Source organism: Cyprinus carpio, chromosome A7 (assembly GCF_018340385.1).
Source record: "Cyprinus carpio isolate SPL01 chromosome A7, ASM1834038v1, whole genome shotgun sequence".
In the NCBI taxonomy this organism is placed as follows: Eukaryota; Metazoa; Chordata; class Actinopteri; order Cypriniformes; family Cyprinidae; genus Cyprinus; species Cyprinus carpio.
In genome coordinates, this window is record NC_056578.1 from 4652923 (window position 1) to 4670422 (window position 17500).

Consider the following 17500-nt stretch of genomic DNA (forward strand, 5'->3'; position numbering starts at 1 on the left):
GGAGGTCGTGGAGATGGTGAATAACCTTCTGTCATCACACGAGACGCGCTCCAATCCTGTTACCTCTGATCCTGATCATCCACATGACTGCTATCATCATCCTGCTAACGCTCACAGATTAGCCTCCTCACCGGTTCATCCTGTCCTCCTGCTATAAATACCCCAGAACCTACAAACACATTCACATTTAATCACGTTTAAGGGCGTGTTGTTACTTTAAATATATAAATATATATATACATATTATTTCAACATTTCTCGTTTTAATTAAACTTGATGTACTAAAAGAACTAAAACTAAAATAAAAAATTAATAAAAGCTATGTAGACATTTATTTAAAAAAAAAATACTAAAAGTAACAAAAAACAGGCAATAAATGTATTAAAATTAACATGTAAACTGAAAATATAAATTTAAAAACTGATTTGAAGTGTCAGTAAAAACTATAATGGTACCTCAGTAACTCTGGTTAACTGTTTTCTGTAGCCGAAATAAAGAAGTGAATATTAAAATTAAATAATTGGATGGCAAGCTTAAAAATAATAATAACTGAAAATTAAAAAAAAAAGTTACCTTGGCAAAGAACTGAAATAAGTTCAAGTTGAAGGAATAAAGTTACTAAAACTGAAGAAAATAAATCAATTAAAGCTAAACATAAATATTAAAAGTAAATAATGTAAACAAAGGCTAATAAAAATGAAAACAAAATATATAAAAAAAACTAAAAATGATAAACACATAAAATCACTAAAACTTTCATTGATAAAAACTAAAATAACACTTTTGTTATCGTTAACTGAAAAGTAGTGTGTATTGTTTTCAGTAATTGAAATAAAAATTAAAGTAGAAATTAAATAGTAAATAAAAAAATAAATATTAGATTAAACAACTTTAGAAATGTTGCCTAGGCAAGTAAAGGAGTAACATTACTAAAATTGTAAGCTAAATAGAAAAATTAAAAACAAATATAAACAAAAACTGATAAAAATGACAAGAACGTAAAGTGACTAAAACTAAAATCTAAATGAAAACTGAAAATCTAAAAATTAAAGTTAATTTAAAATGCTATAATATCAGAAGATACAGTTTTGACATTTTGATTAAAAAATTAAGAGGAAAAAAATGAAGCACATGCACAGATTAATTGTTCACAACAAGGCTTTTAGCTATTACAATTTTATTTCTGTTCTATTTTTATTTCATGCTGACTTTAAACGTCATTTAAGAGGTCAGAAAAACAAATTATTTGCTTTTGTAGTTAACCAAAAACATTTCAAAATAAGAGTCCTGGTGTATTTGGGGCTGGTTTATAATTATAAAATCAAGCATTGAGCGTAAAGTGTTTTTTCTGGATATCATTGGTGTTTAGATTGGGCAGTGATTTGGGTGGTTAGTGTTGATGTGTGTGTGTGTGTGTGTGTGTGTGTGTGTGTGTGTGTGTGTGTGTGTGTTTCAGCACGACAGTGACATCAGCGCGTACACGTACGAGCGGACGCTGATGATGGAGCAGAGGTCACAGATGCTGCGGCAGATGCGTCTCTCCAAGTCTGACCGCGAGAAAGAGGTGAGTGTGCAGAGAGAGAGCGCTGCTGCACCACACACACACACACACACACACACACACTCGCTTCATGCGCTCACGCCTCCTTTCATCTCTGTCTCTAGCGAGTGCGCTGGAGTTTTGATGACGTAAGTGCACACTTCACTCCGATCTAGTGCGCTTCAGTCGTAGACAGCGCTTCTGTAGCGCTCCTGTGCTTTAGAGACGCTTTAGAGAGTTTGTGTTGGTGTTTAGTGAGCATCTGTGTCTGCATGTGAGTGTTACTGTCCAGAAAACCCTCAGAAACTACAGACAAGACCAACAGCTTCCTGACAGGCTCAATAACCCAACGATAAAGAGTTCTGATGATTTAAATAAACTCAGTGAAACTTTAGCTGAAATAAAACATTTCATTTCGGCTAGATTTCTCGTTAAAGTATTAAAATTACTAAAACTAACAAGTTATATAAAAACTGAAATCAAATTCATAAAACAAATAAAAATTACTAAAACTATAACTCCAATTAAAATGAAAACAGAAGATATAACTATAAAATTAGTTAAATATATTACGGTATTAATTAATTACACATTAAACTGTACTTAAATTAGACGTAAAAGTTAAAGTACTAAAATTAAATAAAAAAATAAAATAAAAATAAATAGATATATTAAAAATAAATATTATAAACAGGAGAAAAGCACAACAGAATTACTAAAATTAAAACTGAAAATATAAAAATAAAAGTTAATTAAGAGTTTTTTTAGATTATTTATCAGCGGAGTGTCCAGCTGTGACATTTTAATTAAACAATCAACATTTTGATTTAAAAATAAAATAAAAATTAACTATAAAAACTATAACTAAATTTTTCATTACACAATAAAAATGAGTTAAATACATTAATAAAAATAAAAAAATATTTAGCCAGACATTAGAAACGTTTCCTTGGCAACTAAAAGAAATAAGTTAAAGTTGAAGCACTTAAATTACTAAAACAAAATATAAAGAAAATGAATATTGTAAACAAAAACAAATGACAAAATTATATTTAAAACTGAAAATATAAAATTTAAAAAAATATTTAAAAATAAAAAAAATATCCTTTAATACCAGAACAGTGTGAATTAGAAGTAATAAAGTAAAGAGATCTGATTGGTCTGTGACGTACGCGGCTGCTGTGATTGGCTGGAGCTCTGAGTGTGTTTAGTCTGTCTGTGCGGTGCGTCTGCAGGCGCAGCTGGTCAAAGACAGGAACTCGATGCTGCGTCTGACCAGCATCGGCTCGGACGAGGACGAGGACACGGACGGCCCCGGCGCAGGAGACCGCAGCGCAGAGTACCGGCGCGTCCACATGACCTGGACCAGAGACAAGGCCCTGCAGCTGCGGAGCAACACACAGACGCACACGGCCTCCGTCTGCAGCACACCCGAGGGCTTCAGAGACATGCTCAACATCCGCCCGTGAGTCAGCACCTGTCTGACACTGCAGCCTTTAAAACAAAGAGTGTTTTATTAAAATCAATCGTGTGTTTGTAGAATGTCTCGACTATTGCAGAAAGAGATGTTCTTTTATGATTATATAATTATTATAATAGTGTAATAGCAAATATTTATATTTAACAAAAAAATAAAAATGCCTGTTTACAATTTTAATTGTAATATTTTATTTTAACATTTATAATATTTTTTTAATAACAAATAATATTGTATTTTATTACACAATAACTTTAAATAATAATATAATTTATAAGTCTATTATTATAATTAACATTATGATAATATACATTTCTAAGATAAGACTATTTACAAAATTATAAGATTTTTATATTTAATGATGAAATTTTATATTTATATTCATAATATTATTTAAGATGATGCTTATGCTTTTTATTGTTATAATAATTTTTCTATATTACAATGTAACACAGTGTTTAAACCTGTATGTATACTTGAATCAGATATAACGGATAGTTTGTTGATGAATTGTTGAGGCTTGTGTCTGTCACAGAGATCAGTCCAATGTGCGGCGGATGCACACCGCCGTTAAACTCAACGAGGTGATCGTCAACAAATCCCATGATGCCCGGCTGGTCCTCCTCAACATGCCCGGGCCGCCCAAGAACCCGGAAGGAGACGAGAACTGTATCCTGGACGTCTGCGCGGCGCTCCTTCAGTACAGGGCTGAATGCATCAGATTTTATGGCCTGTTGAAAGTGGAGCTCCATTGTGTTAAGATGCTCTTCACATGCATTTAGTGTTGTGTTGTGGGTCCTGCTTTGATCTAATGTAAGTGTTTAGGTGCGTATGGGTGTTATGTTTCTCTGATCGCTCCTTGACTGGGATCCTCACAGATATGGAGTTCCTGGAGGTGCTGACCGAGGGTCTGGAGCGCGTCCTGCTGGTCCGAGGAGGAGGAAGTGAGGTCATCACCATCTACTCCTGATAGCAGCGTCAGAGAGCGTGTTTGTGTTTATGATCATCATCGCCCGCGTCTCGTCTGCTCTCTGAGCTTAGAGTTTAGTTTGCGCTTCGACCAACAGCAGCGTGTGTGTGTGTGTGTGTGTGTGTGTGTGTGTGTGTGTGTGTGTGTGTGTGTGTGTGTGTGTGTGTGTGAGACCGAGCGGCACGCGGGACGAGGACATGTTCCTCAGACTGACTCAGGGCTACAGCCACTCATACTGGACCAAGTGTGTGGCTTTCAGAGACGTGTGTGTGTGTGTGTGTCGAGAGCCGTTCTGTTGAAGCTCGAACAGCAAGTGAAAGAACATTTCAGCTAAAAATGAACGTCTTAGCAGCAGTCCCTCACCCTCCAGTGGATTTTTAGAGACGCCCGTTTCCTCCACAGACAGAAAAAAAAGGTATAAGCACTTTTTAATGTCATAATTTGAACTTTTCTCTCAATTCTGAGTTAATGTCTCACAATTCTGAAGTCAGAACTGCCTAAACTCTGAAGAAGTCTGAAGTGTTAGATAAAAAGTTGTAATTGCATTCATTTTTTATTTTTTTATTCTGTGACTGTAGACAAAAATTGTGCGATGTAAACTCAGAATTGTAAGGAAAAAAGTTCAGAATTCTGAGTTTATATCTCACATTTCATTCTTTTTTTCAGAATTGTGTTTATAAATCATAATTCTGTTGCAGATAGGTCCAAATTGGGAGATGAAAAGTTGTTTGCACCTTTTTAATAGGACTATTTGGGGTTGGAAACAAAAACCAGAACTGCAAGATTTAAAGTCATAAAAAAAGAAAAGAAGTCACTTTCTCTGACAGAATTGCGATGTAAATCAGAAGAACTGAGTTTACATCTTGCAGATCTTTTTTTCTCAAAATTGTAAGATTAGAAGTCTCAGTAACCTTTATTTTATTTCATTGTATTATTTTATTGGAAACAAGTTTCTGTCCATTCCGTGGTTGGTGTGGTTGTGAGCTGATGGAGGAACATGACTGTTGTGTGTTTGTGCTTCTGCTCGTTCCTCATTCGCTCTGCATGGAGAATCTGAACCCGATCAGTGCTGTAGAAACAGCCCGACTTCATCGTAGCAATATATATCTATTCATCAGCGTGTGGCGTCCTGTGAACCTGAATGTTTTAATGAACACACACACGTGTAAGTCCCTGAATCCAGCTGTTTCTGCTGTGTTTGTGAGAGCCAGCGAGAGTCAACGTGACTTTTATGGATTTGTTTTTTGTTGTTTTGACTTTTTATCATCAGTTGCTTATATCTTTATGTGCAGGGATTGTGAATTTGTTTTCTTGTCATTTTTGAAATCTCAAGTGTTATCTGCTATTTTTATCACCTGAAATAATAAAATGACATTAATACATCTCTTTTAAAACGGCAAATATTGTGTTTTTTTTTTCTTGGGTTTTCTTTCAGGGAATTCATTTTAATCTTAAACTATAATCTTAATATATATAGAGTCTTACATTATTGTTAAACAGCCATAAATCATACAAGTAAACAACAAAAAATACTGGATAATGGTTAACGTGTGTAAATGTTTTTAGAGTTTGTGAAAGTTGTTTATGGCAAATTTGTCATATCCACAACCCCCAGCACTTCCTGGAGCGTGCTTCAGGTGTTCAGGCATCGCTGCATCTGTGTCTGAGTCTGTATCATGTGGGCTTCACCTCTTCACAGCATCTGAGGAAAGAGAATATGAATATTTAAAAAAATATATTAATAATAATAAAATCAGCAATAACATGCACCTACTTATTTTGAAAATGTCTTTATGGTCCCACAACTCAATTTGAAATAGAATGGAACAAGATTTTGCATCCGTTTCATAAATGAAGCATTAGAAAAAGGTAATCAACATTTATGACATGTTATTTTTCTCTAGAATAATGTTATGTAAGTAAAAGATGTTCTGCATTAAATGTGTGTTAGATTAGTGAAAACCAGCATGTTGTCCCCTCCCTCATCAATACCACTGTGGTGTCCTTGAGAAAGACCCTTAACTAGGTGTAACTCTGTGAAAGTTAACAGGACGCTTCTGATAAAGACAGGTGGGCTTTTAGAGAACGTCCCCTGAACAGATAAAGGCTAACAATAAAAATGATATAAATAATAGACAAGGAACAAAAGATTTTTTTGAATGTCATAAGGCCAAAATTACATTGAATCACATAAAGGGGTAGCTTTGAATGGCTTCTTTTCAAGCTGGCCACCAGCCCTCATACTGAATTTCGTCATCAAGGCACTTGACATATTTACATTTAGTCATTTATCAGACGCTTTTGTCCAAAGCAACTTACAAATGAGAACAATGGAAGCAATCAAAACCAACAAAAGAGCAATGATATACAAGTGCTATAACAAGTCTCAGTTAGCTTAAATACACTTAGTATTTTTTTTTCATTATCTAATAAATAAAAATAAAACAGATAGAATAGTAAAAGAACAGAGCAAGCTAGTGTTTAGATGCCTTTTTTGCTTTTGTTAATTGTATAATAAATAAAACAAAGAATACAAGAAGATCAGAAAAACTAGTGTTACTTTCTCTTAAGAAAAGCATTAAATGAATAGAGTGCAAGTCTAAAAGGGACAAGTTTTTTTTTTAAGTAGAATTAGAATATTACAGAATTTTCAGATTAATTAATTGAAAACAGCACTCAAATCCAATCTAGTGACATCATGTAAACTCACAATTAATGCTTAAGATTCTTTAGCTGAACTAAAGACTCTAAAAGAAGAAAGTAATTAATATAAATAAATCCACCAGCTCTGTAGTATTTCCATCAGCAAGCTTCTTTTCCGTTCTGATATGTCTGACAATAAGGAGTTAGATGATGTCTTAAACTTTATATGTATGATGGGTAAATAGCACATCCAAGAAACCTTCCTGCAAAGCTCCTGAGAAACTCTGCTGAAGTGAACCGAGGGCAAAACCTGCTTTAAACACAGAGGATGCACGCACCAAATGTTGATTTCATTTAGTTAATTGATAAAGAAAATCTATTTATGACATTATTTTTACAGCATTCTCATTTTACAGCATTTTTACACAAGTGCCTAATACTTTTAACAGTACTGTAGCTTTAGGTTTCTTGAAACATCTTGGAGACGTTGCCACATTTCTTCTGGATTTAGTCTGTCTCAGTTTGTTCTGTTTCTTCATGTCACTCCAGACAGACTGATGATGATCAGATCAGATCTCACAGCCGCCTGGACATGATTCTGTGAAAGAAATTACTCAGGATTCTCCAGCACCACCACACTGAGCACTGGAGCCCCCCAAGGCTGCGTGCTTAGTCCATTGCTGTTCTCTTTGTTGACCCACGACTGTGCAGCAATGCACAGCTCGAACCACATCATCAAGTTTGCTGATGACACGACCGTGTAAGCAAAGGTGACGAATCAGTGTACAGAGAGGAGGCTCTGGATTTTCTCCCAAAAAGGCCCATCAAAACCACAAACAGTCAATTCTGTTGCATTTAGTGCAAATAACATCACAAACCCACGGTGACCCTGCTGACAACAACAATAGAAACCATCACAGAGATTCTAATGATTTCCACTACAAATACCACTACAAACCATCAACTTTTAACCATTAAAACCATTAAATAATGGTATCCTGTAGTGTGTTTATTGGGACATATTACATTAGGATTTAATGGTTTTAACAAAAGCCATCAACAGAAGGTGACCAATTAACAGTAGAGACCAACAGACCATTACAGTTTCCATTAAAACCAATAGAATTTCATTATAACCAGTAAAACCATTACAAATTATGATGAATCAGCAGCCGACGGCAGTCCTGGATTTCTTTTTCAGTCCGCCCCTGAATATACACCACTACTATAAACACCTGAACCACAAACACTTGAAACCCAACTTGCATACTTTGCACATTTGCATTAATCTACCTCAATATTGTGCCTTGTCTATTAACATTGTGACCTGTTCTATACACACACACACACACACACACACACACACACACACACACACATATATTGTAATGTCCCAGGCTGTTTCATTCAGGCACACACATGCACTTTATGATGTCTGTACTTTGTTTTATGTTCAACTTTTTACTTTTACTTTCTTCTTCTTCTTCCAGTTTTAGTCTTATGCTAGATTATTTATGATATTTTAATTATGTATAGTGTTTTGCACAGTACAATGTGAGTTTTGTAGTTAATGTTGTCTTGTGTAGCACCGTGGTCCTGGAGAAACGCTGCTTCGTTTCACTGAGTACAAGCTGTACAGAGCTGAAATGATAATAAAGTCTGAAATTATGAACTGAAATTATGTTTATTATTTTATTATATAAAATTCCTATATTTTCCTAATGTCACTTTTAAAATTTGTTCATATACGACACTCCATTTTTATCACAGAATAAGGTATGTATAAGTAAGTATATTTGATAGTTTCTATAGCCTACTGTAATAAATGCTATGTCAGTTAGCACTGCATTATTCAGATACTTTATTTAATACCCGGAGACGACTTGACAAACACAAATAAACCATGTATTGTCGTAATCGTGCATGTATTGTCTTTAAGGTTTTTTTTTTTTAGCAATATTAGGATGTCTTTGTCCAAATTAGGGATTTCCTGGCTGGCATGTCATAAGTTCTTCTATGAGTCCGTTTTGGACTTTCAGGCTTCGAGTATGAATGAAACATACACTGCGTGTTCACAGCTCCTCGTTTTGGATACGAATAAATTGTAAGGTCATGCATAGACAATCTTTTCTCTTTGAATTTAAATCCAGATTTATTCATGCTGGCCCTTCTTTTAGCCTGCTAACCTACGCCAAACTCAACTACATTTCAGCTGACGATGTGCACATTTCTTTCAGTTCCTTCGTGTCAAACAAGTAAAACTCAACCGTGTCATTTTTATGTTTGTTTAGTTCATGTTTATTTCTTTAAACTGCACTCGGGTTCTTCAGTGGCCTACATGTCACACTAAATCAGAACAGCCGAAGACAGAAAATATCAGTCTTGTTTTATCTTATGATTGTCAACACTATATGGCCTCAATGTACATTCTGTTAACATGTTTAATACTGAATTTGTTGGCTGCATCAGAATGTCCTTGTTTACAATCCTGTTTCAGTCTCTTTCAATATAAAAGCCTTTAGTGCAGACTCAGAAAAACAGTGTCTCGTCTCCATCTAAAGCAGGAACAGTGTAACTAATCACCATCACTGACACTGGTTCACACAACTAAATACTATTATCATATACTTTTATAATACTATATATAACTATTTTATTATTTTATACTTTTTATATATAAAAACAATTATATATATCCATTAGAAGTTGATTTTGTCAGGTAATGAAAATGTTTTCTTGTTTTTATTTTCTAATTGTGTCATTTCTCATTTCTAAAAGTGACATGAAATCAAAGTTCTGTTCACTTTTTAAAAACGTTTCTGATCTTATTGTGCATGATTCATATGTGTGAGAAATGTTTTAAAAACCCTTTAAATAAAGAAAAAAATACACAAAGCTACAATATGTCATTATGGTCTTTTTATTATTATGAAAAACAAACAAACAACAACAACAAAAAAAAAAACTTGAAGAAAATCTAGTTAAGAACAATATTAAACAAAAGACAACACCAAAAATAATATGTCAGCAGTCTCATGTGTATGAAATACTCAACGTATTAATATAAAGATACAAAATACTAATTAAAATATATATATACATATATATATATATATATATATATATATATATATATTATATATATATATATATATATATATATATATATACGCACACACACACACACCCGTGGTTACCGTGTGAGGGGCGGGGCCGCGCCGTTGCGTCACATCCGCTCATCTCCAATCCGGAAGACCGGGAGCCATGATGATGCGCGATCCGTTCGCGTTTTTTCCGTGAGACTCGCTTTGATGGGACACACACACACATACACAGAGAGAGAGAGAGAGAGAGAGAGAGAGGGAGAGAGAGAGAGGGAGAGGGAGAGCGTGAGTTTTCAGGGCGAGTATGGAGGTAAGAAGACCGAGCTGAACGCCCGAAACAAACACCCGAAACTAAACCCCGTCCCGCTTCCGCTCCTCACCCGCACACATCACCGCAGCTGCGGTGAATACAGAATCTCGTCTAAATCAGAAGTGAACTGAAGTATTAGTTATAAAGTCACGGTCTGGAGCACGTAATCCTCGGGCCGAACCATTATCCGCGGCGGCGGGGGTGTGTTACTCGGTAAACGGCACGGTTGGTGACTGATGACGGTGTTCTCGTCTCGGTCGGGTCACTGTGGTCGTGTAATAATGATGTTGTGTGTGAAAGTGAAGGTCAGTCGTTTGTTGTCGGTGTTGTCGGTGTTGTCGGTCGGACCCCCCCCCCGCGCGGCGGTTTGGTCGAGTCTCGAGTCCGTGATCACTGCTCGACTGCGGCTCCTGCGGCGCGCGTATCGCGAGAGCGTCGTGGACCGGTTAACGCGTTGATTTCGCTCGTCTGATCGGTGAACGGTGTTGTCGCGTCCGCTGATCTGTGTCGGACCGCGGGTCTGTTTTCGCCGGTGTTGTAAGAGTCGGTTCCGCGCTGCGCGTCAGGCCCGGGGTCGAGCGAAATGATCGGACGCGCGCGGCCCTCGTGACGTCACGCGGATCGGTCTTCGCCCTCTGACAGATGTGTCGCGTCTGATAGTCTGACGCTCCGCGAGGGTCGCTCTGACGCGGCATGGACCTGAACTTTTACTCGGATCTGTCGGACGGAACCGGGCAGCCCGGTGACCCGGAGTTCCTGGATCCACAACCGTTTAACGGATTTGAGAAGGTGACCGGCCGTGTGCATATATTAAAGAAGTCTCTTCTGCTCATCGAGGCTGCATTTATTTGATCAGAGATACAGACAAAAAAAAAAAAAAAAAAAAAAACAGTAAAATTGTTGCAGTTTAAAATAACTGTTTTCTATGTAATGTATTTCTGTGATGTGCAGCTGTATTTTCAGCATCATTACTCCAGTCTTCAGTGTCACATGATCTTCAGAAATCATAATAATATGATGATTTATTACAGTTTTGCTGCCTTATATAATTTTTCAGAATTATTTGATGAATAAAACGTTAAAAAGAACAACATTTATTTAAAATAGAAATCTGACAGTATGTCTTTATTGTAACTTTTATCAATTTAACTCATCCTTGCTGAATAAAAGCAAATTTCTTTCAAAAAAAAAAAAAATAATAATTACCCCAAACTTTTGACAGGTAGTATATATTGCTAGAAAAAATTATATTTTGAATAAATATGTTTTTTTTTTTTTTTTTTTTTACTTTTTTGCAACAAATAATCATTAAAAATGTATCACGTTCCAAAAAAATAACCTTCTTCAATTCTTTCTAGCATTGATGATAAATCAGCCATTAAGAATGATTTCTAAAGGAACACGTGACACTGAAAATACAGCTTTGATCACAGAAATAAATACTATTTTATAGTGTATTAAAATAGAAAACTTATTTTAAATTGCAGTAATATTTCACAATATTAGTTTTTTTCCTGTATTTTTGGTCAAAAGAATGCAGCCTTGAGCAGAAGACACTCCTTTCAAAAACATTACAGATCTTACTGATCCCAAACGCTTGAACAGCAGTGTGTGCATGCGTGTGTATATATAAACACACATTACATTCAAATATATAACAGTGGCATGGGGAGTAGCACGAGTGGTTGTGTAGTATTTACATGGTGCTTGAAAGGATAATGAAGTAAAAACGTGGTTATTTTTGTTAGTAAACCCTCATGAATTTGTAATAAAACATGCTTATTTTGAATGAATTCATACCTGTGTGCATTATTAAAGTATATATTGATTTAACTTCATATTGGTGATAATTGCACACGCTGAACTCATGGTGTGTGGGTTTGTGTCGTCCACAGTTCCCGGGAGGAAGTGACAACTACCTGGCCATCAGCGGCGAGGGCCATCACTTCCTGTCCTCCTCAGAAGTGCGACTGTCCTCCACGTTCCCCGCAGAGGTGCGAAACACACGCTCGGTTTGTAAACTGGGTCAGGAGTAGGGCTGGGCGATTAATTGCATGTGTGATGATATCGCAGACACGTGTTTAATGTCTCGTCACTGATTGGCTCGGCTGTATTGTGCCGCTCGCGTTCGGTGAAGACTCGGTGTTTAATGTCGTTGGTGAGGAGGAAAGCCTGTGTGTGTCCTGTTCCTTTAGCGGACAGCATGAAAACCACAATAAATACACGAATAACAGAGAGAATAATAATAGTAACAGTTCTCTCTATGCTATTTTTCAATGGTATCAATCAACAAAACATTTCTGAACAGTCACCATTGGCACATAATGCAACAGAGATCTCTGAAGTCAACAGATTTTATTAATAGAGATACTGATCTCTGTGTGAAAATAACACCATGATGCTGCCAGCTTTCTGATGTTATTTTCACCCTCCTGTATCTGGCTCCAAATCTTAGGTGAAAATTGTCATTTTGATCCTCTTCTGCTCACTAAGGCTGCATTTATTTGATGAATAATGCAGTAAAAAATGTGAAATATTATTCTAATGTAAAACAGCTGTTTTCTGTGTGAATATCTGTTAAAGTGTAATGTATTTCTGTGATGTGCAGCTGTATTTTCAGCATCATTACTCCAGTCTTCAGTGTCACATGATCTTCAGAAATCATTCTAATATGATGATTTGCTGTTTAAGAAACATTTCGGATTATTATCAATGTTGAACACAGTTGTGCTGCACAATATTTCTGTGGAAAATGTGATTAATGTTGAACACAGTTGTGCTGCACAATGATACTTTTTATTTTTCAGGAATCACAGATGAACAGAAAGCTTGTAGCTTTGTTGTTGAGTTCTGTTGTTCTGATGAGTGATATTGTTGTGTGTTTGATTGATATGTATTGGTTTGATTGAGATGAACTGAACGGGGTTTGGTTTGAGTTGAGTTGAGTTGAGTTGAGTTGAGTTGTGCTGGTGTCTGCAGACTTTTAGTCTCTGGCGGTGTGGGTGTTGATGTTGTGGATGTGTAGGCGGTGTGGGTGTTTGACGTGGTGTCTGATTTCGGAGAGCTGGGCGAGGGCGGGCCGTCTGGAGTTCCCGGGAACGCTGTGGTCGGAGGAAACGATCCGTCGTTCGCCTCTACCTTCGTGAACACGCCGTCACAGAGTCTGGAGCACCTGAGTCTGATGAGCCAGCAGAGCGGCGGACCGATGCTGGGATCCACGCTGGGAATGGTGCGGAGCAACACACACACACACACACACATATATATATATGGAAAAAAACCCTGTCAGATTCGTGTATAGTATAGTTTTAATTTTATATACAATTTTGGGAAAATTTTGCCTGTATTAGAAGCATTTAAATTTTAAAAAGTTATGACTTAAAAATATTTATAAATGTATTAATGCAATAACATTTCCTAATAGGAATGATAAAAATCTGCCAAATAGAGTCCGAGTTATTTCACCTGAAAATTTAAATTTAAAATAATAATATTATGAATTGAATTGTACAATTTTAAATATGTATAATCTGTCTATGTAAATGTGTGTGTATTTTTATTATTATAGTATTTATAATTATACATTTATATATAGTATAGTATTTATTTTTTGTATAGTATGGATTATTTGTAGTTTGTGGGGGAATGGGTGTTTTTGAGGGTAGCTGTGGTTTTTTTGTTAGATGGTGTTTTTTTCTCTGAAGGTTTTTTTTTATCTTATTGGTTTTGATTTTAGCAGCTCTTCTCCGATGACCATCGACGTCCCGCTGAGTGACATCAACCACGGCCTGCTGGGCCACACCCAGCTGACCACCATCGACCAATCAGAGCTCAGCGCGCAGCTGGGCCTCAGCCTGGGCGGCGGCACCATCCTGCCCCGCCCACAGTCACCTGACCAGCCGCTGTCCGCTGACTCACTGTCTGATTCGCTGCACGACGACGACATGGACGACTTCAGACGGGTGCGTTTCGTGTTCGTCACTGTTCATTTAGATTTAAAACTATTACTATTATTTGGTGTCTGTCTGTTGTAGAATGTCTTGAACAAGTGCGATGTTCTGCGATGTTCTCAAAAAGTACATCGTATTGTTTTTTCCGTAAGATTTAAGATGCATTGGCGGCTATCCTAACATAGAGAAGTTAGTTACGGTGATATTTGAGAAGATTATTTTCAGGAATTGTAATTAAGTTGATTTAACATCAAAACTTTTCTCTATTGGTTAGACATCTCGGCCACTTGAGCAAAAGCATTCTTTAAACCAGAGCTGTGCAGCACACACACACACAAAAGTGTGTAACTGTTAACTTTAATGTGCTAGTGATTGATTTGACCCTTGATGTAACTAAATGATGCACATTTTGAAATGTTGTAATGGATGCAGTGAATCCCTTCATTGTTTGAGTACATTTGAATTGATTTCTCGAGCTCAGCTGAAGGATATCGTTATGGATTTAAAGGTGACTACCTCATTTTCTGTTGTTCTACCTTCACGATTGTTTAAGGAGACATTATTGGTCCTCTTATTCTATCTATTATTGAACCTCTTTTAAAGAAAAAGAACCTGGGTTCACAGGATTTAAAAAATTTCAGACCTGTTTCTAAATTGCTTTTATGAATAAGATGTTTGAGAAGGTTGTTCATAATCAACTCGCTGATTTCTTGACTGAAAATTATCTAATGGTTACTTTTCAGCCTGGATTTAGAATTAAACATCTTACCGAATCATATTGAAGCCCATTTCCGCCACTAAATAATAATAAAAAAAGGTTATCGTGACTTTTTTTCCTCAAGTTTAGGTTATTAATCTTTGGTAAAAAATACAAGTCTTAGTTCATGTAAGCTCATTAAATAACAGTTGCAACTTTCGATTTTAACAATGTGTTATTAATAGGGCTGGTTTCCACCACTAAATACAAAAAAAACAGGTATATTTATTGTGACTTTTATATATTACAATTCTGACATTTTTATATTTTATTTCTTCAAGTTTAAGTTATTAATCTTAGTTCACGTTAGCTCATTAAATAACACAGTTGCAACTTTCGATTTTAAGAACGTGTTATTAAATATTGGAAGACCTAAGATTAATGAATGTTCAGAAGAATTTTTCATTGGCAGTTTGTTAACTAATGAAGCCCTAATGTAAAGTGTGAATGAACAATAAAGAATTAAAACTCTTTCAAACAATATCTAGGGCACGTTGTAGTCCAGATTAAAATGAAACAAAAGTTTGAAAATGAATAGCCTTTTAAGTCTAAATATTTAAGTATTTGGCGCTTTGATGAACATCACAGCAAATCCACAAATCTGAATGGCTATTTAAATCCTTTAAACACATTTCAGAAACAGAAAGTAGCGCAGCTGATTTATTTGTGGGGTTTCCAGGCTGTATTTTCCTGCAGTTTAGCGCCATCTGCTGTCAGAGAGTGAACGTGCTTTCATTCAGCGCGTCTCTCACGTGTGCTTCTCATGCGTGCTTGTTTACATCAGAGCGCACACGCGTCTTTCTTGCAGCATACAGCGGTGTTGTGCATTTTGAACAGTTGATGGGAAAATTATTCTTAAAATGCATTCCAAATATAGGGATAAACGGTGTTGCCCTTCAGTGGTTTTCATCTTTGCAGGACAGGACAAGTGCTGTAATCATTGGGAACTTTGTTTCTGAACCTGCGGGTGTTCCACAGGGATCGATTCTTGGTCCAACTCTGTTTTCATTATATATGTTGCCTTTGTTCCTTCCTCTTGAGTTTGATGACTGTACATCCTGAGAAAGAACTGGTTGAGAATTACGCTCTATTGTCAAACAACATGCAAGGTTTGGTGAAGAACTGAGGAGTAATTTTTGATTCAGATGCACGCTTTGATCCTCAAGTAAACAGTGTTGTGAAAGCATCTTTTTTGAGTTGTGTTAGTTATCTAAAGTGAAACCTATCCTGGAACTGGGTGATGTTGTACATGCTTTCATTTCCACGAGACTGGATTATCGCGATGCTTTATATTTAGGTCCACTCATCTTCAGTTTGTTTAAAATGCTGCAGGGAGACTTAACCAGTAGCAGAAAATAGGATCACATAAGACCTGTATTCTGAATGATTTGTTGTTGAGCTGCTCTCTGTGGGTCTGAACTGATCTCTGTTCTTCTCTCCCGCGTGTGGTGTCTCTGTCGGCTCAGAAGAGTGTTCTGGTGGACTCCCCGGTGTCTCTGTCTCTGTCCGTGTCGTCTGGCGTCATCTCCCTCTCGCCGTCTCTGTCGGAGCAGCCGGCCGTCCCAGCGTCCTCCTCTGCTCCCGCACGGAAGGGAGTCGGCGGGAAAAAGGGCAAGAAGAAGAAAGACCCGAACGAGCCGCAGAAGCCCGTGTCGGCTTACGCGCTCTTCTTCAGGGACACGCAGGCCGCCATCAAGGGCCAGAACCCCAGCGCCACCTTCGGAGAGGTGTCCAAGATCGTGGCCTCCATGTGGGACAGTCTGGGAGAGGAGCAGAAACAGGTGCAGAGATTAATACCAACAATTCATGCTATTAAACACAGTTCTTCTTATTCTTTATTAAATACATATTGAATTAATTATTAAATTTGTATGTAATTAAAATATACTAAATTAATTTCAATTAATTGAATTAAAAAAATAATGATTTGTAAAAATCAATGATTCTGTGAAAATGAACTTCATTAATAGTGTAATGCATGTTTTGAAACCAAACAATATTAATAAATTATTCCCTTATTCCCTCGTGTGTCAAAAACATTATCATCATTCAGGCATATTTGACTTTGTTTAATTTAATTCCATTTTTAAATAATTTCAGTTTAATTTAATTTAAATTCTGTATTTTGTTGGCAACTTTAATAAAAAATTACAGGGTTTTAAATCGATTCTGAAAGATGCACAAGCCTCATATTTGTAGATCACTAACCATCAATAATAATAATAATAATTATAAAATGGTTTAAAAAATATTTTATCTTAAAGCAATTAAGGATGAGAAATTGTATGTTTTTAAATGAGAAGAAGAAGAAGAATAAAAACAGAGCAAACATAGAAATGGAGCAAATGGCATGAAATATCAGCGCTTTGAGTGTCAGCTCTTTATAAAGAAAATGTATTTTTCTCTTAGCCTAAGTATTCAAATAAATGATAAGAATAATCATTAAATGTGAAATAAAATTATTTAAACAATTGGCATACAATTCATTGAATTATTATTTGATATGATTCAATCTTTAATTTTTTTTTTTAGCAAATATTAAAATGAAAACTTTTTCTGTTGCTTTTCATTTCTACTGTTACTATTTATTTCTTTTAGAATACGTTGATCTTGCCATGAAAATAACCACGATGCTCGTATGGGAATAAAAATAAATGATTAGATATGATTCATTAATACAGAGTCGAAAACCTTTCGTTAAATTATCTGAACAGTAGATTGTCTTTCTTTTATTCTTTTAAACACAAAA

General features: G+C 36.1%; 2 protein-coding genes across 5 annotated transcripts in view; both read left to right on the forward strand.

The window, feature by feature from the left end:
• The window catches only part of LOC109095671 (solute carrier family 12 member 6-like), a 26168-nt gene extending 20787 nt beyond the window's left edge, over positions 1–5381 (forward strand). Inside the window, exons 16-21 of one of the 4 annotated variants that reach the window (XR_006160385.1) lie at positions 1–16; positions 1457–1564; positions 2752–3005; positions 3553–3686; positions 3896–4086; positions 4129–5381. The exon at positions 1–16 is cut by the window's left edge and continues 116 nt beyond it. Coding sequence is in view for 3 of the 4 variants with exons in the window: in XM_042759363.1 (XP_042615297.1) it covers positions 1–16; positions 1457–1564; positions 1666–1689; positions 2776–3005; positions 3553–3686; positions 3896–3987 (604 nt within the window). In the remaining variant the exon portion in view is untranslated. Of the gene's footprint in view, positions 17–1456; positions 1565–1665; positions 1690–2751; positions 3006–3552; positions 3687–3895 lie in introns of all 4 variants that reach the window. The other 3 variants (XM_042759363.1, XM_042759365.1, XM_042759364.1) reach the window with 3 other exon arrangements.
• Positions 5382–9847: 4466 nt separating this feature from the next.
• Positions 9848–17500, forward strand: part of tox4b (TOX high mobility group box family member 4 b) — a 12699-nt gene continuing 5046 nt past the window's right edge. The window contains 5 exon segments of the mRNA XM_042759393.1: positions 9848–10833; positions 11940–12076; positions 13024–13273; positions 13749–14006; positions 16221–16532. Of these exon segments, the coding sequence (XP_042615327.1) occupies positions 10738–10833; positions 11940–12076; positions 13024–13273; positions 13749–14006; positions 16221–16532 (1053 nt within the window). The 5' untranslated portion in view covers positions 9848–10737.